Source organism: Humulus lupulus, chromosome 2, assembly GCF_963169125.1.
Source record: "Humulus lupulus chromosome 2, drHumLupu1.1, whole genome shotgun sequence".
NCBI classification, from domain to species: Eukaryota; Viridiplantae; Streptophyta; class Magnoliopsida; order Rosales; family Cannabaceae; genus Humulus; species Humulus lupulus.
Genome location: NC_084794.1, coordinates 206196222 through 206220017, shown reverse-complemented (window position 1 = coordinate 206220017; position 23796 = coordinate 206196222). Strand labels below are relative to the sequence as shown.

The following is a 23796-nucleotide window of genomic DNA, read 5'->3' as shown; positions in this document are numbered from 1 at the left end:
TGGGTGTATTAAATATGCATGTGAACCCATATCTGGTTAATTGGGTGATTTTCATATTTTGGCAATTTCGGGCATATTTGGCATATATGTGATATGTGTGTGGTGCTTTACTATTATTTGGTTATGCTAGGGTTACTCAGCACGAGACGATCCTAGGAGGTAAGCTAATGGGAAAGTCACAACGGGATTTTTTCTTGACTCGGAGTGAGTCAAGGGGTATTTAGTACATTACCAGGTTATTGGGTAATGGGAATAAGTATTTGATGATAAATTGGGAGTTAGTAAGATCAGGGGGAAATTCTGGAAGTTTTGACTATTTTGCCCCCGAGAACGTTTTCGGGACCCCGAGCATTAGGATTTGTTTGAAGTTACTTAAGCTTGAAGTAACCTGTTAAGAAATAAAAAAGAGCGTTCAGTAAGTTCTTACTCCCTCTAAGTTCCATATTCGTCTCCTGATTGCATTTTCGAAGGAAACTTGAGTTCTAGGACTTGGATTAAAGCGAGGATCGAGGCATAGCGATCCTAGGGAGGATTAGAAGCTTATTAGCTGGAGGATTTAGTTGGGAACAACTCAATCAGAGGTATCCAAGTTTTGAAAGTTTTTAAGCTTGAATTGGATTTTGTGTTTTGATGAGTTTTTGGGTGATTTGAGACTTGGGTTTTGTTGGTTTTGGATCATGGGATGTTTGGGAACTTTGATTTTAGGATTTGGAGATGTTTGGATAGGTTTTTGGATGGTTTTAAAATGGTAAAATCGAAGAAAAATGGTTGGTTCGCGATTGGGCCGCGGCCCAGGCTCGATGAAGCAGGAGGAGGTTTCTGAAAGGCCTGGGGGCCGCAGCGCTTGTATAGTGGGGCCGCGGCGCTTGGGGCCATTTGTGGCCAAAATGATGTTTTGATTGCGGGAACTTAAACCTTAGGCCTTGGGATCATTCCTACTACCCGGTTTAGTAAGATTTGATGTCTCGGAGGCTAGGTCTTGGTTCCGAGATTGGGTTTTAGAACTTGAACTCATTGGGTCACCGTTTATGGTTGTGATTAGGTTATCACTAGGGGCTTGGAATCAGGATCGTGCTTGTGGCTCGTTTATTGGTAACCTGTGCTTGGACCAAAGGTAAGAAAAATGCACCCCGTATATGACATGCATGGTTATTATTGAGGTATGTTGAGTGTTTAAATGTGATGCATGAAAAACATGTGATTAGGGCATGCCGTGAATGTTGAATATGAGATTGTCTAGAGCTTGAGTCTCTGTGTTTGAGCATGATCCTAATTATGCCAGCAGCTGTTAAGTAAGCATGTTGAATGCCCTATATTTGGATATTTGACATATGATATATGCCTGGTAGCATTGCTTACTTGTGCGTGGCACTGACTAACTAGTTAGATTTGGCAATGGTGTCAGTATTAACTGTGAAGCTGTAACGCCCCAAACTCCAGGGACCGTTACGGTGTGCCTTGTAAACAGTGCTAAACTCGCTAATCGAGTCATTTGGCCAAAATCGTGAACTAAGTATGATTAGCGGTTTAGGGATTAAAAATTTTGGTTAGGATGTAATGTTTCACTAGAACGTTTAATATACACATTGGGATCCCGAAAATAAAGTTTCAGAGTCTATTACAGAAAATATTTACAACAGGCCGTTCTAAGCGGCAAAACAGGGTTCAACCCTAGTTCCACTTTAAACCTCGGCCGTGGTGGACGAGCAGCTGCATATGTACACATTATCACCTAAGCTCTTCAACTCAAGGATGGTCCGACTTCCTCTTGCCTTTACCTGCACCACGTAGCACCCGTGAGCCAAAGCCCATCAAGAAAACACAACAAAACATGATATAATATCAACAATGATCATAATAACTGTTCAGGACTATCATTCCAAGCAAATAGGTGACAATAGCCAAAAGTCACAATAATGAGCATAGCTCCCCTCTAGCCATGTGATGATAGGGTCACCAGGGCTTAACTGATAGGTGATCTTTCATAGGTTTGATCAGGACAGGTGCATGGTGAATGGTCACCAACATAACCTTCCTCCCGACTCTAGAGTCGTGCTATGGACAACGTCCCCTAGCCATGTGACAAACAGTCACCGGGGTCATATACCTTGGCTATAAACATCTGGTCATAGACCAGGCAAGCGCTTATAAGTTCTTCGACCTTAGGGTCGGTCTCGCACTAATGCCATGGAGCTATTCAATGCGTGATCATCGACCTTAGGGTCAGTCTGGCATTAGTGCCTTAGAGCCACTCAATGCACGATTCTCGACTTTAGAGTCGGTCCAGCATTAATGCCATAGAGCCATTCAATGCATGATTCATCGACCTTAGGGTCGGTCTAGCATTAATGCCATAGAGCCATTCAATGCGTGATTCTCGACTTTAGAGTCGGTCCCTGACTAGTCAGTGTCATACACAAGTAAGTCATGCCGCCAATCATATATCACATGTCCCATATCCATAGACAAGGTATTCAGCATGCTTACTAACAGGTATTAGTACAATTAGGACCATGCACAACCACAGAGGCACAAGCTCTGAATAATATCATACTCAATATACGAAGCATGTCCTAATCACAAGTTTCTCATGCATCATATGCAATATATCCAGCAATGCAACATGCACCAATAACAGCCATGCATGTCACGTTTAATCGTCAACCAACATGCATCAAGAATAGCCATGCATGTCATACATAATAATCAACCGGCATGCATCAATAACAACCATGCATGTCATACTCAATAATCAACCAACATGCCTCGATAATAACCATGCATGTCACATATACACAGGGTGCAGTTTTCTTACTTCAGATTCGAGCTAGAACCAATATAAGAACGACCCTTGAGAACGATCAATCTTTAAGCCCTTAGCGGTCACCTAATCATAACCAAATATGGAACACCATCAATAACATGATAATCAAAGGTTTCCACATCAATATCTAGCCTCCAAGAGACTAATCCAAACTAATCCAAGTAGTAGGGACACTCCCGAGGCCCATAGCTAAGTTCCCGGGGTCAAAACGAGCAAACGGGGTGAAAACAGGGCAAGGGCTGCGGCCCTAGCACCTTGGGCTGCGACCCCCAGGGTTCTCTGAGGCAAGGGCCGTGGCGCCCTCCATCAAGGGCCGCGGCGCCCAGCAAGGCCAATTTCCTGACACCTGCTTCATCGAACTAGGGTCGCGGCGCTCAAGAACAGGGCCGCGGCCCCCAACCCTGGGCCATTCCCAAACGTGTTTTAAGCACTCCAAACCCTCCAAAAACATACCCAAACATTCCCCAATCATCAAATCAAAGTTCCCAAGCTTCCCAATACTCCAAAACCCTTAAAACCCAAGGCTCAAACCGACCAAAAACTCAACAATTAACAAAGTCCAATTCTGAGCTTAGAAACTTTAAAAACTTAAAACTTCAAACTTAGATTACCTTTGATTGGGTTGTTTTCCGTCAAATCCTTCGGTTAAGAAGCTCCTAATCTTTCCTAGGATCGCTATGCCTCGACCCTTGCTTGATTCCGACTCCTAGAACTCAAGATTTCCTCAAAAATGCTCAAACGGTATAACAGACCGTCAGAGAGAAAACGAAAGGTTTTCTAACGTACGTTCTTATCTAACAAGCTACTTCAAGCTTAAGTAACCTCAAATAAAACCTAGTGCTCGGAGTCCCGAAAACACCCCCAGGGACACTATAGTCAAAACTTCCAGAATTTCACCCTGATCTCAAATATTCCCAATCTATCACTAAATAAACATTTCTATTACCCCAAAATTGACCCCGTTATGACGAAACCGCTAATCCATTATATATGACCGTCTCATGCCGAATAGCTCGAATATATCTCCATAATAATGAAATCTCATTCACAAATTACAGTATGCACCCAATTTACAAATATGCCCTCAATAGGCCAAATTACCAAAATGCCCTTATAAGTATAAATACACCCATATGCATGCATTCACCATCATATACTAATATAATTCACGTAAACATGCATATAATCATTAAATATCATAATAAATCAATTATGACCCTCCCGACCTCCTAATCAAGGTTCTAAACCTTATTAGGAAATTTGGGGCATTACAACTATCCCCTCCTAATAGGAATTTCGTCCTCGAAATTTACTCAACAGCTCGGAACAAGAATTCCACACGATTGACACAAATTCCTTAGGTCACTTCCATGACCTCACTATTTCTATAGCCTTACCTTAATCCAAGGTACATTCTGTTCAATAGAACCTCATTACTTATGTCACAATCTGAACTGGCTATTCCTTACCGGAATACTTAACCTAACCTTCAGATTCTCATAATTCAATTTTATAAGTTCTTTAACCCATGTCCACTGCATGGAAGTACACAACTCACTGTACACAACTACCAGTGCCAAAATTAAAGCTGATCCAGAGTCACCCTGTTCAGACCCAGTCAGGATCCAACTGTTGAAACAAACTAGGGCTTAACTTGTCTTAATTTCTCACCCCTTTCCCCATAGTGATACTTTAGAGAAAATACATTCTCCTACCTGGAATTCCACATTCCTACCGTCCAGTTCAATAATACTTCCCATTTATTCCAAGAAGTGATCATCCAAGATTCAAGCTCCAGCAGTCTCATAACTCCCCTGAACCGCCTCAGGATTCAGACATATACATATGTTTCCTCACTCATCTTATAAGATGCTCCTCCAATAATAATTGGATAACCCTCTCTCTCTGATTTACCACCAGTCTGAGAGTGATAATCTGTACTGAGTTCCATCCATTTAATCATCACCTTCTAACCCTTCCGAAACATGGAAGTCACAATAAAGTCTTTATCTAATAAGATAGACCTTGAGTTCACGAAGGCTCTCTATCCTTCTCACAAGGAGACTCAATATAGATCAGCTGTACTATTCACCTATCCTTACTGATATAATAAACTCACTTGGACTACCAGTCCACAATGACTTAATACCCATTTCATACCGATCCATCAACCTGGGAATCCCATCGCGATGAATCCCACCGCGAAACTCATCGGGATGCTCTCTTATTCCCACTATGAAATACCCAAAGGCTGTAATGGCCTTACTGTTTCCTGATATTCCGTCTTGACCTGCTAACAGGTTAAGAACTTTATACATGCCTCAACATATGCCTCTTCATCTCAGGCCATCACTATAAAATTTCCATATCATGTTACCCTTTCACGATGCCTGAATGAAACCAATAAAAAAAAATAGCATGAGATTCATCCAGAATCTCTCTGTTAATCACAATGTCCATCAGATCCCAAGTCCGATCTCTATATTACCACAAATTCATGTCTGTCACTATACAACCTTTAGCTAATCCAGCTAAGGCTTTCCATTCAATCTTGCCCGTCTGTGGCTCACTTAACCATCTTTCCTTTTATCTTTCTTGAGATATAATCTCAAGCAATAAACTGGCCACCTGGCCCACCAGAAACTCTACTCCAGTCCTGGACAAATCCTTCAATCAACATATAGCTTAAGCAATTACCTTTCTCTGTCACTGAGATGTCATAACAACCCACTAACTTGTTCTGATCTATACAAAATCCAGAACACTTTCCCAAGTCACCTGAAATATCTTTTCCATCCATGGACACTCCTGTCCCCAAGGCACTCCTCACCCTTGGCAATTCTCCGCAGAGAAAACACCACTATACCATCGTCCAAGACGACCATAAATCTCATTCAAATAAACCTTTGAATGCTCTATTCATCTGATACACAAACACTTGGCGTTAAACCAATTCTCAAGATATATTCAGCACTCGCAGTGCTCTAATTTGATACCAACACAATCCTTTACATAATTTTCTCTCTCTCTGATCTCTAACTGGTCTTAACCAGATCCAAGATCAACCTTAAAGAATTTCGTCTTACTCAACAACTAAACCCTTTAATTCTTATAACTCCACTGAGCCACAATGTTACATCCAATTCCATCTCTGGTACTAAGCCAATCACCATTCTAATTTCCTGTTATAACAAGAAGCCCTGGCAAACCACCTGGGAACACATTCAGAACCCACAGACTAATCCAGTCTGTCCTGATCTCACTGACACAACCTAAGTGGTATCCACCACGCTAGCTAAGAGTTCCATGCATCTCCCTGCACAAAACTCTAGCTCTCGCTACAGGTATTATAAGTGTATGAAACCATGCACCATGCCAACTATCACAAGGCTTCCCACTCTCAAACCCAAGAGTTACTATATTTTTCCTTATCATTCAAGATTGTTCTTTAATTACTTAACCAATCCATACCTGGATCAAACCAAAGCTAGTCAGTCATAACTAACTCATGAAAACCATTGATAAGTCCTTTCCATAATCCAACTCGTCCCTTGGATTACCAATACTGTATTACATTTCTCATCACATCATAACCATGTGATCTGCATAGCAACTCTATGCCTCTCTATATACAACAAACAAGGGAAAAGCATGGCACCAAAACCAACCAGCATAGCTTAGAAATCAGAACCAGAAAGCTAACCTGCCATCCCTAAGGAACTAGTCTTAGTCTCAGACTCTGACTGTCCTGGAATAAACACTCGAGTTGGAATCGAGCTGCCTATCCCCTTTTGCTCAAGTTCTCTTAGCCTTGGGCAATCCTTCTTGAAATGCCCAACCATGCCACAAGCAAAACATGACCTTGCTCGGCATTCCCCCAAATGCCGCCTCTTGCACCGCGTGCATACTGGACGAGTCTGCCAGCTTTTCTTCTTACTTGCTCCAATAAGTGGAGGTACCACTATCTGGGCTCCATGCTCTCCAGCACTCTGCCGCCCAACTACTATACTCTCAACAGCAAGAGCCTTCTCTACCACCTGAGCATAGGTAGAGACTTCATGCATTGGGGCAACTCTAATGCCCTGAGCTATTCCAGGATTCAACCCCTGAATAAATCTTTCCTTCCGAGCCACATCTGTGGGTACCATGTCTAAGGCAAACTTGGCCAACTCATCAAATTTAGTAACATACTCGGTCACTGACTCATTTCCCTGAACAAGATTCAGGAACTCATTCATCTTGGCAGTCTTAGCTACATCACAATAATACTTCTCATTAAACAGCTGCCTAAATTCTTTCCAGTCCATCACAGCTGTATCTCGTGTCTGGGATACTACCTCCCACCATGTCCGAGCATCATCCCGCAGTACACATGTAGCACAGATCACTCTATCGTGACCCACCAGTCCCATACTATCAAGAATGGAGCTGATCATACCCATCCATTGCTCAGCTCTGAATAGATCTAGGCCTCCCTCGAAGACTGGAGGATAATACTTCAGGAATCTTCCACAGAGAAATTCCCATCTGTTCTCAACCCTAGGCTGAGCTGAAACTGATGCCACCCCTGGCATAGAAAAGGAAGAGGTACTACCCAACAGACTCCGCTGTTGCTTCAAATACCTGATCTCTTCCTCCTGCCTCTGCAATCTTAATTGCAAATCTGTAAGCGTCTGCTGAACATTCAGAGATGCAGAAGAAGAACTAATACCCTGGCTGTAACTCCCAGCCCCTGTATAACTATCACCAGGCCTCATAATCTGCCTTGAATATAAACCTGCTGATTCAATCTGCAGTCAATAACTTGATCCATTAGTCACAATAATCATATCAAGGGCTTTTCCCACGGGATAAATCTTACCACACCACAACCATAATCCACTTGCAGTGCTGCGAACATGCCCATGGAAATCATACATTACTTATAATCCCTGCTCGTCCAATACTCAAACCATGCTTCTAACCCCAGCATGCAAATAACACAATCATATATATTCACAGAGCAGGTAATCATATGATCACAGTCATATATATATATTCACGAAGCATATAATCATATAATTAAGAGCCAGGCTTTATCAGAATCTCATGCTCCCTAATACAATGTACAGGTAAAGCATTCACATTTTATTTAAACAGCTATGCACATAGCTACAGAAATAGTCACCATTCCCTGAGTGAAGCTATCTTCATTGATGAGTGTACATGCCCAGCTTGTCTTCAGGAACCATAAACATTGACTCGCTCTGATACCAAGTTGTAACGCCCCAAACTCCAGGGACCGTTACGGTGTGCCTTGTAAACAGTGCTAAACTCGCTAATCGAGTCATTTGGCCAAAATCGTGAACTAAGTATAATTAGCGGTTTAGGGATTAAAAACTTTGGTTAGGATGTAACGTTTCACTAGAACGTTTAATATACACATTGGGATCCCGAAAATAAAGTTTCAGAGTCTATTACAGAAAATATTTACAACAGGCCGTTCTAAGCGGAAAAACAGGGTTCAACCCTAGTTCCACTTTAAACCTCGGCCGTGGTGGACGAGCAGCTGCATATGTACACATTATCACCTAAGCTCTTCAACTCAAGGATGGTCCGACTTCCTCTTGCCTTTACCTGCACCACGTAGCACCCGTGAGCCAAAGCCCATCAAGAAAACACAACAAAACATGATATAATATCTGTTGACTGCGTTTTTAGCCAACGACGTGAGAACGTCAAATACGACGAACCTTCAAGAGAATGTAAACGACAACAAACGGTATAAACAAGAAAAGTAAAGAACACATGAGATTTTTATAGTGGTTCAGCCCCGATTGTCGGTAATAGCCTAATCCACTTAGAGTTGTGATTTATAAATCTATACTCAAGATCAGATGGACTATGCCAACTGAGTTTCTTCAGTATAAATTGTGAAAATACAAGAATTCTCTCTAATTTCAGCACTTTCTCTCTCTAGAATAGACAGACCCAATTTTATCTCTCTAGAAAGAATAAGCAGAAGGGGCCCTCTTCTCATCCCATCAGCTCTCTATTTATAGAGATGGGATCCTCAACTGATATCCCCTTATAATAGGGATATTTTACTATATTTATTATATTTATATTACAAATAAACATTCAACATTCAAAATGTAACAAACTCCCTATTTGTGGGAAGAATGAGAGATTCCCGCGCATGTTGTTGAAGTTGTATCTGACTTAGTCTCCTCTAGCTAGTTGGTCCACCTCCTACTCACTACCCATGCAAGTGCTGGTTAAACATGCATGGTGGTAGGATATGCATGGTGGTAGGACATGCTTTGGGTGGGCTGAACGTGCATGGTTCTCCTCGAACATGTACTCTCCTCCAGCATGCCATGTCCCTCCTTGAACCAATCTCCTTAGCTTCTCCTCGGACCAAGGTGGTCCGAGGCAACTTCCTTGGCACCTCACCTTGAACAACATTGAGGGAACCTCACCTTGGACAATATTGAGGGAACCTCACCTTGGACAATATTGAGGGAACCTCACCTTGGACAACATTGAGGCAACCTTCTTTAGCATCTCCCAAACATGTCCGATCGAACATTGTATAGACTTTCCTTATGAAAGTCTAAGTCTCCATTCTCTTGCATGAGACTCCTCCTCCTTAGCTATTTACCTTGGACACGTTCGAGCCAACACTTAGAAAACCTTGGGAGGCTTGCCTCCTACACACCCTTGGGGTCTCCTAGGACCACACCCTCCTTGGGGTCTCCTAGGACCACATCCTCCTTGGAGTCTCCTAGGACCACTCCCCTTAGCTCTCCTAGGAGGCACTCTCCTAGATGCATTCTCCTTAGCCTCCTAGGATGCATTCTCCAATTTTTGGGTACGTGAAAGTTGTCAACCGGATAGGAGCTTTGGATGACCTCGAGAACATTTTGCTAGAAGAAAAGTTTATCATACGAGGGAAATCGTATAATAAACTTGGGGGGCAAATGTTATACCCAAAAATTGGAGAATGCATCCTAGGAGGCTAAGGAGAATGCATCTAGGAGAGTGCCTCCTAGGAGAGCTAAGGGGAGTGGTCCTAGGAGACTCCAAGGAGGATGTGGTCCTAGGAGACCCCAAGGAGGGTGTGGTCCTAGGAGACCCCAAGGGTGTGTAGGAGGCAAGCCTCCCAAGGTTTTCTAAGTGTTGGCTCGAACGTGTCCAAGGTAAATAGCTAAGGAGGAGGAGTCTCATGCAAGAGAATGGAGACTTAGACTTTCATAAGGAAAGTCTATACAATGTTCGATCGGACATGTTTGGGAGATGCTAAAGAAGGTTGCCTCAATGTTGTCCAAGGTGAGGTTCCCTCAATATTGTCCAAGGTGAGGTTCCCTCAATATTGTCCAAGGTGAGGTTCCCTCAATGTTGTTCAAGGTGAGGTGCCAAGGAAGTTGCCTCGGACCACCTTGGTCCGAGGAGAAGCTAAGGAGATTGGTTCAAGGAGGGACATGGCATGCTGGAGGAGAGTACATGTTCGAGGAGAACCATGCACGTTCAGCCCACCCAAAGCATGTCCTACCACCATGCATATCCTACCACCATGCATGTTTAACCAGCACTTGCATGGGTAGTGAGTAGGAGGTGGACCAACTAGCTAGAGGAGACTAAGTCAGATACAACTTCAACAACATGCGCGGGAATCTCTCATTCTTCCCACAAATAGGGAGTTTGTTACATTTTGAATGTTGAATGTTTATTTGTAATATAAATATAATAAATATAGTAAAATATCCCTATTATAAGGGGATATCAGTTGAGGATCCCATCTCTATAAATAGAGAGCTGATGGGATGAGAAGAGGGCCCCTTCTGCTTATTCTTTCTAGAGAGATAAAATTGGGTCTGTCTATTCTAGAGAGAGAAAGTGCTGAAATTAGAGAGAATTCTTGTATTTTCACAATTTATACTGAAGAAACTCAGTTGGCATAGTCCATCTGATCTTGAGTATAGATTTATAAATCACAACTCTAAGTGGATTAGGCTATTACCGACAATCGGGGCTGAACCACTATAAAAATCTCATGTGTTCTTTACTTTTCTTGTTTATACCGTTTGTTGTCGTTTACATTCTCTTGAAGGTTCGTCGTATTTGACGTTCTCACGTCGTTGGCTAAAAACGCAGTCAACAATATCAAAAACGATCATAATAACCGTTCAGGACTATCAGTCCAAGCAAATAGGAGACAATAGCCAAAAGTCACAGTAATGAGCATAGCTCCCCTCTAGCCATGTGATGATAGGGTCACCAGGGCTTAACTGATAGGTGATTCTTTCATAGGTTTGATCAGGACAGGTGCATGGTGAATGGTCACCAACATAACCTTCCTCCCGACTCTAGAGTCGTGCTATGGACAATGTCCCCTAGCCATGTGACAAACAGTCACCGGGGTCATATACCTTGGCTATAAACATCTGGTCATAGACCAGGCAAGCGCTTATAAGTTCTTCGACCTTAGGGTCGGTCTCGCACTAATGCCATGGAGCTATTCAATGCGTGATCATCGACCTTAGGGTCGGTCTGGCATTAGTGCCTTAGAGCCACTCAATGCACGATTCTCGACTTTAGAGTCGGTCCAGCATTAATGCCATAGAGCCATTCAATGCATGATTCATCGACCTTAGGGTCGGTCTAGCATTAATGCCATAGAGCCATTCAATGCGTGATTCTCGACTTTAGAGTCGGTCCCTGACTAGTCAGTGTCATACACAAGTAAGTCATGCCGCCAATCATATATCACATGTTCCATATCCATAGACAAGATATTCAACATGCTTACTAACAGGTATTAGTACAATTAGGACCATGCACAACCACAGAGGCACAAGCTCTGAATAATATCATACTCAATATACGAAGCATGTCCTAATCACAAGTTTCTCATGCATCATATGCAATATATCCAGCAATGCAACATGCACCAATAACAGCCATGCATGTCACGTTTAATCGTCAACCAACATGCATCAAGAATAGCCATGCATGTCATACATAATAATCAACCGGCATGCATCAATAATAACCATGCATGTCATACTCAATAATCAACCAACATGCCTCGATAATAACCATGCATGTCACATATACACATAATAACCATGCATGTCACATATACACAGGGTGCAGTTTTCTTACCTCAGATTCGAGCTAGAACCAATATAAGAACGACCCTTGAGAACGATCAACCTTTAAGCCCTTAGCGGTCACCTAATCATAACCAAATATGGAACACCATAAATAACATGATAATCAAAGGTTTCCACACCAATATCTAGCCTCCAAGAGACCAATCCAAACTAATCCAAGTAGTAGGGACACTCCTGAGGCCCATAGCTAAGTTCCCGGGGTCAAAACGAGCAAACGGGGTGAAAGCAGGGCAAGGGCTGCGGCCCTAGCACCTTGGGCCGCGGCCCCCAGGGTTCTCTGAGGCAAGGGCCGCGGTGCCCAGCAAGGCCAATTTCCTGACACCTGCTTCATCGAACTAGAGTCGCGGCGCTCAAGAACAGGGCCGCGACCCCCAACCCTAGGCCATTCCCAAACGTGTTTTAAGCACTCCAAATCCTCCAAAAACATACCCAAACATTCCCCAGTCATCAAATCAAAGTTCCCAAGCTTCCCAATACTCCAAAACCCTTAAAACCCAAGGCTCAAACCGACCAAAAACTCAACAATTAACAAAGTCCAATTCTGAGCTTAGAAACTTTAAAAACTTAAAACTTCAAACTTAGATTACCTTTGATTGGGTTGTTTTCCGTCAAATCCTTCGGTTAAGAAGCTCCTAATCTTTCCTAGGATCGCTATGCCTCGACCCTTGCTTGATTCCGACTCCTAGAACTCAAGATTTCCTCAAAAATGCTCAAACGGTATAACGGACCGTCAGAGAGAAAACGAAAGGTTTTCTAACGTACGTTCTTATCTGACAAGCTACTTCAAGCTTAAGTAACCTCAAATAAAACCTAGTGCTCGGGGTCCCGAAAACACCCCCGGGGACACTATAGTCAAAACTTCCAGAATTTCACCATGATCTCAAATATTCCCAATCTATCACCAAATAAACATTTCTATTACCCCAAAATTGACCTCGTTATGACGAAACCGCTAATCCATTATATATGGCTGTCTCATGCCGAATAGCTCGAATATATCTCCATAATAATGAAATCTCATTCACAAATTACAGTATGCACCCAATTTACAAATATGCCCTCAACAGGCCAAATTACCAAAATGCCCTTATAAGTATAAATACACCCATATGCATGCATTCACCATCATATACTAATATAATTCACGTAAACATGCATATAATCATTAAATATCATAATAAATCAATTATGGCCCTCCCGACCTCCTAATCAAGGTTCTAAACCTTATTAGGAAATTTGGGGCATTAAAGAAGTTGTGACTCATTAGTCAAGTTCAGCAGTGATACTGAGCACTGGTCACCTGGTATTGATTCATAAGTCAAGAACGGTCTTAGCGTGTTTAACGCAAGCCGATAAAGATTAGATCTAATCGAAATCTGCATTGAATGACTCAACATGAGCATTAATGCCGGACTGACCCCAAGTTCGATGAAAACTAAAAACGCTTGTCTAGTCTAAAGGCTAGTTACTTAGAGCCAGAGTTAGAAAGACTAAGGTGACCTACACGTCACATGGCTAGGAGGGTATGGAACCACAGAGTGTGACTCATTAGTCACCTGTACAGGGTATGACTCATTAGTCATCCACACAGAGATAGACTTATTAGTCATCTATACAGAGTGTGACTCATTAGTCACCTATACAGGGTATGACTCGTTAGTCATCCACACGAAGATAGACTCATTAGTCATTTATTCAAGAAGCAGGTCCCCAGAGATTGACTCATTAGTCATCTATTCAGACGCAGGATCCCATAATCATTTACTTGAACTTATTTACATGCGTGATGAAGGCTATTATTGCTAGGCATGCACATTACGATTTGATGACATGTTATTACTGTTCATGAGCATATTGAGTTTTCTTGCTGGGCTTCGACTCACAGGTGCTATGTGGTACAAGTAAAGGCAAAAGAAAGCTGGGCCATCCTTGAGTTGGAGAGCTTAGGTGGCGATGTGTACATATGCAGCTGCTCGACCGCCACGACCGAGGTTTGAAAGAGGAACTAGGGTTAAACCCTGTTTTGTCGCTCAGATTGACTGGTTGTAAATATTTTGTTGTAATAAACCTTTAAATTATATTTTTGGGATCCCAATGTATACAGTAAACGTTCTAATGAAACGTTATATCTTAACCAAAAATTTTAACCCTAAACAACTAATCATATTTAGTTACACAATTATGGCCAAATGACTCGATTAGCGAGTTTAGCACTGTTTAAAAGACACACTATAACGATCCCTGGAGATTAGGGCTTTACAAGTGAGTTGGGCCGCTGCCCAGTTTTTTCAGGCCGCTGCCTGCGTGACCAATTTTTGCACAGATTTTGTTCTAGGCCGCGACCTGCGACATCGTTTTCAGATTTTTAATTAGAATTTAATTGAGATATAAAATATTATTAGGGTTAATTTTAGATTGAGTTTTTATTACGGTTTAGGAGCGAAAAAAGACTCAAAAAGGGCTGGAGAGAAGACTACAAGACTACATTACTTTTGTTCATCAATCTAGTTTCTTTTCTTCCCTTAATCTTTTTAATCTTAATTATAATTATGTTTGTGATTATGATTACTATTATGGAGTAGGTTCTTTTTAGGTTAAGGGTTAATTCAAAACTCAAGACATGAATTCTTGATTGTTGATAATGAGTATTATTCTTTAATTTTTCTCAATATTAAATTGTTTCTATTTTCTAATTGAATGTTATGGATTTTGTGATTTCTTGTTAGGTGGCCAACTAATTAAGATTTTACATTGTTCAATTGTCATCTTAGAATTACTACTCACTTAATAGTTTAGGATTCTAAGTGTATGTGATAAATTGCAATTGATAGTGATGTCAAAATAATTATTTATTGTGATGAAAGATAGAACTTAGGTTAAATGAATTATATGCTTCATTAATTTATTGCCTAGATTAACTTGTCTCCATAGGACTTAATGTTTTATCTAAGTTAAATAGATTGTATGCTTCATAGATTTATTGCTTAGCTAAAAGAGTTAATTATTGAGCACTTTGCCTTGATTACTTATAATAGGGAGACTAGGATAATTGTCTGCTTCAGCGTTATACGCGGGGTTAATAGTTTAATTGAGAAATTGGAATGATATTTATTATTAGTGACTGGGAATGATTGTTGAGGGTGGAGATTAACCTTTAACTGTTTCTTAATATCATAATATCAATCTTTAATTGCTTTCTAGTTTATGTTATTTAATTTTGAGTTTAAAATCTAAATCCCCCTTTTAAGTTTTAGTGTTAATTATAGAATAATAAAGTGAATGATAGTCCTCGTGGGTTCGACCTATGCTTGCTATTATACTAAGATAATTAGAAGTATTGAAAGAAAAATAATTGTTAAATTTGTTGTAGTATACGACAGCCATCAGTTACCTTAATCTGTAAGCACATACCCTACTGAAACACTTTATTGAATATATTGACTGTTTTACAAAGTAACAGGTTAGCCTGTTCTAACTAAATGTTTTAGCATTTAAACTTCACCAAAATCAAATGTTTTTTTAAAAAAAAATCAAATTACAAATTCTAAAAATTTCACGGTTCTTAATTTTTGTCTATTTTGGTCCATGAATGTAACATATTAGTAGGTTTAAATATATTTTTTTTCCAGAATTCAAGTTCATAAATTGGTTTGTTTTTTTTTTTAAAACGGACATCATGAACTTCATCATTATCATTATAATCAATAAAATAGCTATAAAATAATTATGAAATTAATGGTTCCAGAATAAGTAGAAGATTTAGGAATTTAATAGTTTTGAAGTTGAAGAAAATTACAGTAAAATAGGTATTGACAGAGCAAGATTTTGCAAACATTTGCTTCTTGGATGCTTTGGATGCCGGAGAAGCAAGTCGACAAAGATGCACGTTGCCGGAAATGCCGAAGAGTGCAGCAGAACTGATCGGATATTGCTAGAGGTGTGCCGATCGGAGTTGGCTGGAGGTTGTCGATTGATGCTAGAATTTATTTTGATTTTTTTTTCTTGATCGGATCTTGAAGATCTTGCCGGAGTTTTGAAGCTATTGCCGGAGGTGGAAGGGGTAGTCGGAGTTTGGGTACAGTGGCTGAAGAAACGATTTTGTTGGAGAAGCTTTTGATCGACTCAAGTTTCAGCATATGAATTTTGGGAATTTTTAAAAAATATGGCTTTTATACCATCAATGTGCAAAAATATGTGAGTTATACTTTTCTTAATTTGTATGGAAAATTTATTAAGGAAAAAGTTAAGGTATGGGAAATACAATTAGTAGCTAACTAAAATATAGAAATATCACATTTTTTTTTAATCATTGTTATGTTTTCTTTGATTTTGAAAGTAATTTTTTTTATTTTTTTCCATCATTTTTTTATTATTTTTTTTCCTTGTTTTTTCTTCCATTTTTTCCTACCAATTTTTTCTTTCATCTTTTTTTCTTTCCATTTTTTCATTCTTCCTCTTCTTTTTTTCATTTTTATCCATTTATCTATTTTTTTTTCTTTCATTTGTATTGTTTTAATTTTTTTTTTCATATTTTTTCAGTTTTTTTTTTCATTCTATTTTTTCTTCATTTTTGTATTTATTATTTTCTCCTTCCATTTTTTTTCTTTTTTCACACATATGAGCTTTTTTTTCTACCAATTTTTTCATTCATATTTTTTTCTTTTCATTTTTCCATTATTTTTCTTTTTCTTCTTTTCATTCTTATTTATTCATCTTTTTTTTTTTCATTCATCATTTCTTTTGTTTTTTTTTTCATATATATATATATATATATTTTTTTTTCATTTTTGTACTTATTCTTTTCTCATTCTATTTCCTTTTTTTTTCACACATATATTTTAACATTACATAATTATTCTACTGTTTTTTTTATTTATTATATTTTATTATTGTAATTTTTTTTATAGTTTTTTCCACTATATGTAAAAAAAAATCAAATCAATTTTTTCAGCATTTTCTTTTTACTGTAACACTTATAGGAATACCAAAATTTGGAAATAAAACTAATAAAAATATGAAAACTTGAATGGGTAACTGGTTACCTTCACATTCTTTGTGTGTATATTTATGAGGGTAACTGGTTACTTTCACGTTCTGGTGTGTGTATATTTATAGTTTCTTTATGGTAACTAGTTACTTATGTTACTAAAATTATAGTTACTTGTTCTTCCTTTTTTAATGAAGTGTTCTTCTATTGTTTTCCTTCAAATTTGTTGTTTCTTTTCATATTTAATATGAGTAACTCGTCACCCTTCTTAGGTAACTGGTTACCCCTCTTATGAAAGAAAGTTACTCATCTCAGGATAACTGGTTACCCCTCCTGGTGCATGTTATTTAACCTAGCTCTAGGATTTTTTTTAAGATCAATCAAGTAACTGGTTACCCTACCCAGGATTTGAAAAAAAAACGTACAATCTAAAAAAAAAACATGTTTATAATAAATAAATAATAATTTTAAAAACAATTCATATTACAAAAAAAAAAATTCAAAACAACTAAAGAAAAATTTAATATAAAATTAGTAATATAAAAACAATATAAAAAAACAAATAACCTAAAAAAATAATAATCAAATTACAAACATATCCTTCCAAATTTGATTAAGAGTAAAACTATGGCATAAACCAACTTTTATACAAATATATGGAAAAATAAACCCATAAAAGTGAAATTTTTTTAAAAAAGTCATAGATTAACTTTTTTTTGAAAAAAAGCCATATTTTTGCACACTTGATTAAAAATCCCATATAAAATGTAATTTCCTCATGAATTTTTGCTATGTTAATTATCATAGTAGTCCTCTTTTGCTGATGTGTTTTTATTTATTTTTGAGTTTCAATATGTGATAATTTTTCCATAAACTAATTTTTTTATTAAATTATTCCATACAAATTAAGTACAGTTTAATTCTCATATTTTGCACATTCATGACAAAAGCCATATTAATGAAAACTTGTCCAAATTAAATGGGCTTATAAGAGAACGGGCCCGGCCCATACAAACAAGAATCCAATGCTTTTAGAGGGAACTGCCTTGGCGTTGTAGTTCAAGAAAAAGAAGAGTACAGTTTTGGTTTCGTGTTGTACCGTTTGAGAATATAACAGAAAGAGAGAGAGGCCTGACCGAGTGGAGTGAAATCAGAGAAAATGGAGGTTGCCAAAGTCGGAGTATGGGAAGGGCTGATGAAATCCAATCAAAAGTCGCTGAGAGCTTTATTCAGTCGCAAGCACAGTAATGGAGACCCGAACGAACCCCAAGAATATCGCATTCCTCACCTTTCTCCTCTCGCCAACTCTGTTGTCTCTCGCTCTTCAAGGTCTATTACCAAAACGATGCTTTTCTTATCTTTGTATGTTATGGTTAATGTTGAAGATTTGAAATTTACAGTACCAATCATTTTGGGCGGAGCAACATCGACTTTTGTTAGCTTAGCTCTCATTATGTACAAGCTATGTAGTACTATTGATTGGTGTACAGTAAAATGTTTAGGATCAGATTGTCTAAGAGATTAAAGTTTGGTTTCAGAAAATTTTCCCATCAGGAGTAGGTGGACTGTTTAAGCCAAAGTTTGCACCCATCAGGTGTGGGGTGGAGTTTGATTATTATAGTAACTTGCCTATAAATATGTTCAGTTTCATGTGAGAGATTGTTAGGTTTATCAGGAAGACTAGCATACTTTGTCAAATCAATTTGGTTTAAAGAGATTGAGAATGGACTATTTGGTTTCATGTGTATAGCTGGTAATTTTAAGTGAATCTTGAATCATAATTAGCTCTAATATAAGTGGAGTGGAATGTAGAGGAGGAAGTTGGGGGATCATGAGCGTTGGTGAAAGAATCTGGTTGTGTCAGAGTTCTATATTTGCATTCATTTTTTTAGTATGTATAGTCGATGGCAAGGTTGGTAGCTCTAGCAAGATTATAAGTAGGTTGGTAAATCGATTAACCTAGTTGTAGTAGATGTGAGAGAAGATATTTTTGGGATGGAGTGGATTTGTGTTGGCAAATGATTTTTCAAGAATTAAACATGTTCATACTGCATTCATGTTAAAAAAAACACATGTTCATACTGCATATCAATTAACTGCTTAGACAATGAACTTCTAGTAAGTTTCATGGCTACTCAAATGCGTTCCTGTGATGCTTCAGAATCCTTCAAATTCCTACCGAAGAATTACAGCATCATTTTGGAGCAGAGCCACCTGAGAATGTTAAGGAACTTCCGACTTACGCAAGGAATTTTTTAGAATTTTGCTCATACCAAGCTTTACAGACAATGACTAGGCGCTCAGATTATTTGAGTGATAAGGAGTTCCGTCGTTTGACTTTTGACATGATGCTTGCATGGGAGGATCCTATTGTTAAGAGCAAACCGTTACAGAAAGTGAGACAGACAAACATTTTTGCCTTTTGATTTTTGTAACATAATAGTAGTGTTTACTGTTAACGTTAAATTTAAAAACTCAACAAGGACTCTAAGATTTTTCTGATTTTATTTTTTTCGGATTGAGGTTGTTGCAATAATTTCTCTTTGACTGCAGGAGACTGAATCCTGCAGTAATCAGGAAGTAGAGGATGAAAGTGGGTGGTCGCTTTTCTATTCGAGTTCTACAAACATGGCTGTTCAGGTTCTGTTCATAAACTTTTCCCTCTCATTCTCTAATGCAGTATGCATTCTGCCGCTTGAAAAGTCTACCTTCCAAGAATTGTTGATGCCTATATTTGCCTTTTCTTTTCTTCCCCCTTTAGGTTGATGAGGAGAAAACTGTTGGACCTGAGGCTTTTGCACGGATATCTCCTGCTTGTGCAGCTGTTGCTGATATAATCACTGTGCACAATCTTTTTGATGCACTGACAGCTTCTACTGGCCATCGACTTCATTTTCTTGTATATGACAAATACATAAGAAACCTTGACAAGTAAGATGTTGCATCTCGATGATGTTACTCTCTAGATTCCAGTCTTCTTAAGGAGAATTTAGCTTAGCATCTCAAATTTGTTACATTTGGCCCTCTGGTAGATTTTTTTTTGTTCCCATTTGGCACATGTGGTTTCATGAAATATTCTTTCATTGATTTATCTGGCATTGAAGGACATATTAGCCCCCCCTCCCGCCTTTCAACACGTGATCATTTCTTAATTTAGTCTATTTTGTTGAAAATATAATACAATGGTGATTCTCTCTGCTCAAGAAAACTGTCTCTCAGTTGAGAAATTAGAGTCGGAAAATATTGAGATCATTCTCCATTTTTTTTAAAACTTTTTTTATACTATTGCTGTTGTTGTTAGGCTTCTATGTAGTGACAAGGATGGACTTGACTATGTCTGACTTTGGCAGGCATCACAAGTTCAATTCCTAGTAGCTGCACAATTCTCTGTTGTCCCCTGGGACCTGGCTTTGGAGCCTGTGGGGTAACCCCTGTGGGATTAGTCGGGGTGGGACCCGGATATCCACAGTAGGAGTGGGGGGGGGTTTAAAATTTCTCGTTTCCTGATGTAGTTAATAATAGTGAGTAAAGGTTATTATACTAAGGTTCTTTTCTAGGATTATTAAGGCTGCAAAGAATGCACTGGTCTCTTCCATCGGAAATCTCAAGCTTGCTGAGGGAGAAATTGTCCTCGATGTTGATGGTTCAGTTCCTACTCAACCAGTTTTGCAACATATTGGTATCTCTGCATGGCCTGGTCAGTGATTTTATTCTACTATATGAGTTTCCATATTACTCCAATGAATAAAGCTGAAATAGGGTTTCATGATCTCTGCAACTAAAGTTTGCTTACTAAACAGGTCTTTAGCAAATACCACTAATACATAATGGAAATTGAAAAAAAAAAAAAAAAACAAACTATACCACTGATACATGAGATGAAATGGACGTTATGTGTTGACTTAGCTCTTTAGGTAAGTTATTTTTCTTGCTTGAATATATGATTCTAGAAACCCTCAAGAAAGTGCAATGCCACTGAGTGTGGACTTGATGTGGTTTCTTTATGGCGGCTGTTAAGTTTCAAGGTTTCATCGGTTGGAACTCGTGTGATTGTGTTTGATGACCTAATACAAGATAATTTTCATCACAATTTTTTTCTTATTCAACTTATGGCTTTTTGTAGGGCGGCTGACACTGACTAATTATGCTCTGTACTTTGAATCACTGGGAGTTGGGTTGTATGATAAAGCTGTTAGATATGATCTTGCAGCAGATATGAAGCAGGTCATAAAACCTGAAATGACTGGGCCATTGGGTGCTCGCATTTTTGATAAAGCGGTTATGTACAAATCAACATCTATGTATGTTATCTTCAATGATGCATATTTTGTGTGACTAGCTTATATTTTTAAATTTGGAGCCTACTATCTATCTTCTTTTTTCTTTTATTTTTTGTTTTTTTTGCTGTTGTTGAGTTTGTTCTGCATTTTTTTATGCAGGGCAGACCCTGTTTATTTTGAATTTCCTGAATTCAAAGGGAATTCTCGCCGGGATTATTGGTTGGATATTGGTCTTGAGATCTTTTATGCACACCGATTTATCAGGAAAAATAACCTGAAAGGAACTCAAAAATCAGAAGCTCTTTCACGGGCTATTCTAGGAATCTTCCGGTATCATGCAATTAGAGAAGCTTTCCGCTTTTCCTCGTCACAATACAAGACCTTACTTCCTTATAACCTCGCTGAAAGCCTACCAAAGGGGGATATTATTTTGGAAACTCTGTTAAGTCGATTGATCCTTATAAATGCTGATACCGCCCAGCATGATGTTTTTGCTGGGAGTTCATCATCAAAACAGGTGCTAAAAGCATCTCCAGTTTCACTTCTGGCACTTCTGCATCTTGGATTCATATTGCAAAAAGAGGTAAAGCTTGATGAAAAGGCAATAATAATTGGGGACGTTTGTGTTGGTGAGACCAATCCCTTAGAAACGGCAGTGAAACAGTCCGTGTCAGACACAAGTAGTGCTGAAGCTGCTCAGGAAACTATAGACCAAGTGAAGGTTGAAGGAATCGATACAAATGTTGCAGTGATGAAGGTTAATCATGAACTTAACCTGTTTAATTATCTTTTTTTATCCAAATTATTTTGTACTCCATGTTCACTGGTTCATTGCTTCTTTCACGATTTGGAACAAGGTGATTGATTTCTTATTCTGAGTAAGAGATAAGGCTTTTGATACTATTGCTTAACCAATTCCATAAAATGAAAAATAAAAATTGAATCCCATCTAGTAAGTCATGATGTAAAACTAACTTGTATGTTGTGTGTATATTTTGCTTTTTCGCACTTGGACCAAATCCTTGGAAGTATATATGAATAGGATACTCATAAACATCCCTATTAGGTTTCAGTGGCTGTCTTTTTATTGGAAAATCATCTGCATTGCAGTCTTCCTCCCACTCACCAAATTACTGTGTTTGGTCTCATTTTTTTTCTTTCAGGAACTACTGTTTCCAGTTATTGCCATAGCTAGCCGGCTCCAACTTTTGGCTTCATGGGAAGAGTCTTATAAATCAATAATATTTTTGTTGTTCACCTGCTACTCTATTTTCAGGTTTGTTACATTTAGCCTCTGCCACACTGTACGTAACCATAAAGACATTATTTTAGGTTGCTTAGAAGGTGCTGAGATGCCATGGAAACCCTATCATAAAATATTTATTCTATTAGTATTACTATTCTCAAATTAGTCAATTGTCTAATTTATTAGATAAAGATAGGATCTCATTCTTCTAGGTTTTAACTGGCTGATGCATATTATCCTTGAATTTTGATTGACCTTTCCATTTTTGGAATTGAAATGTGAACAATGTTTACAATAGCTTAAATGAAGAGAACTAATGTTAGTTGGTTTTCAATTTTGATGTACAGGGGCTGGATTAGATATATATTGCCATTCCTTTTTCTATTTGTGGCAGTTCTCATGCTCTGGCGAAGGCATTTTAACAAAGGGAAGCCATTAGAACCCTTCAGAGTTACACCTCCCCCAAATCGAAATACAGTTGAACAACTACTGACATTACAAGACATTATTTCTCAAGTGGAAGCCTTGATTCAAAGTGGGAATATCGTTCTGTTGAAGATTAGAGCTCTCATGTTTGCCGTACTACCACGGGTACCAAAAATTCTTGCAACTAATAACTCAGCATATGTCTGTCATTTTTCCAGATTAAGATTATATATATTTACCCCTTCGCACTATCACCGCCGAGCTAGCCTCAGTAACTATTTTCCAGACAAAGTTGTATCATCCGTTTCCTCAAAATATAATATACAGCTTGAATTAGATGCACAGTTGAATTTAACCATTTAAAAGGGCCTTCGAATAACCCCCCAAACGCTTTTTAATGTTTTTTTATATTTTTGTTTTCCTGCAGGCAACGGACAGAGTCGTTCTATTGCTTGTTTTCTTGGCTGCAGTGTTCGCATTTGTACCTTTTAAGTACATCATTATGGTAGTTTTCCTTGAGGCTTACACGAGGGAAATGCCTTACAGGAAAGAAAGCAGTGACAAGATATTTAGAAGAGTTAGAGAATGGTGGGTCAGGATACCAGCTGCTCCCGTTCAGCTCATTAAACCCGAAAGTGACAAGAAAAAGAAGTCATAGTCTCATCAGACCATCAAGAGTGTTTAATTTCACTTTCTGTGGTAAAGTGGACACAACTTTCCATTTTAAACGTTCTTCTTCCAGTAGTTCTATGTACATGTAAGAATTTTAGCTTGTAATTGTTTGCACCTTTTGGAAGGATCCAAAGGTTAATGCAAAATATCATACACTTGAATATTTCATCTTTTGAATTTTTATCACTTGGTTGGGGATGATA

At 38.6% G+C, this 23796-nt stretch overlaps 1 protein-coding gene across 1 annotated transcript; it reads left to right on the top strand.

Annotated features, from left to right (window-relative positions):
• Positions 1-18038: 18038 nt before the first annotated feature.
• Positions 18039-23791, top strand: LOC133818908 (uncharacterized). Its single transcript, XM_062252021.1, has 10 exons — positions 18039-18298; positions 19131-19365; positions 19523-19609; positions 19731-19900; positions 20527-20666; positions 21093-21270; positions 21409-22006; positions 22413-22525; positions 22843-23086; positions 23349-23791. Exons 1-10 carry the CDS (start codon positions 18129-18131, stop codon positions 23577-23579), a joined length of 2166 nt encoding a protein of 721 aa, XP_062108005.1. The 5' UTR covers positions 18039-18128; the 3' UTR covers positions 23580-23791.
• The last annotated feature ends 5 nt before the right edge of the window (positions 23792-23796 follow it).

What these genes read in the sequence shown, in the direction of transcription:
- LOC133818908 (XM_062252021.1), top strand. Translation starts at nt 18,129, where the DNA reads ATGGAGGTTGCCAAAGTCGGAGTATGGGAAGGGCTGATGAAATCCAAT. An exon ending in ACCTGCTACTCTATTTTCAG is followed by an intron (nt 22,526 to 22,842) that starts GTTTGTTACATT and finishes TTTGATGTACAG; the next exon opens with GGGCTGGATTAGATATATAT. An exon ending in TGTTTGCCGTACTACCACGG is followed by an intron (nt 23,087 to 23,348) that starts GTACCAAAAATT and finishes GTTTTCCTGCAG; the next exon opens with GCAACGGACAGAGTCGTTCT.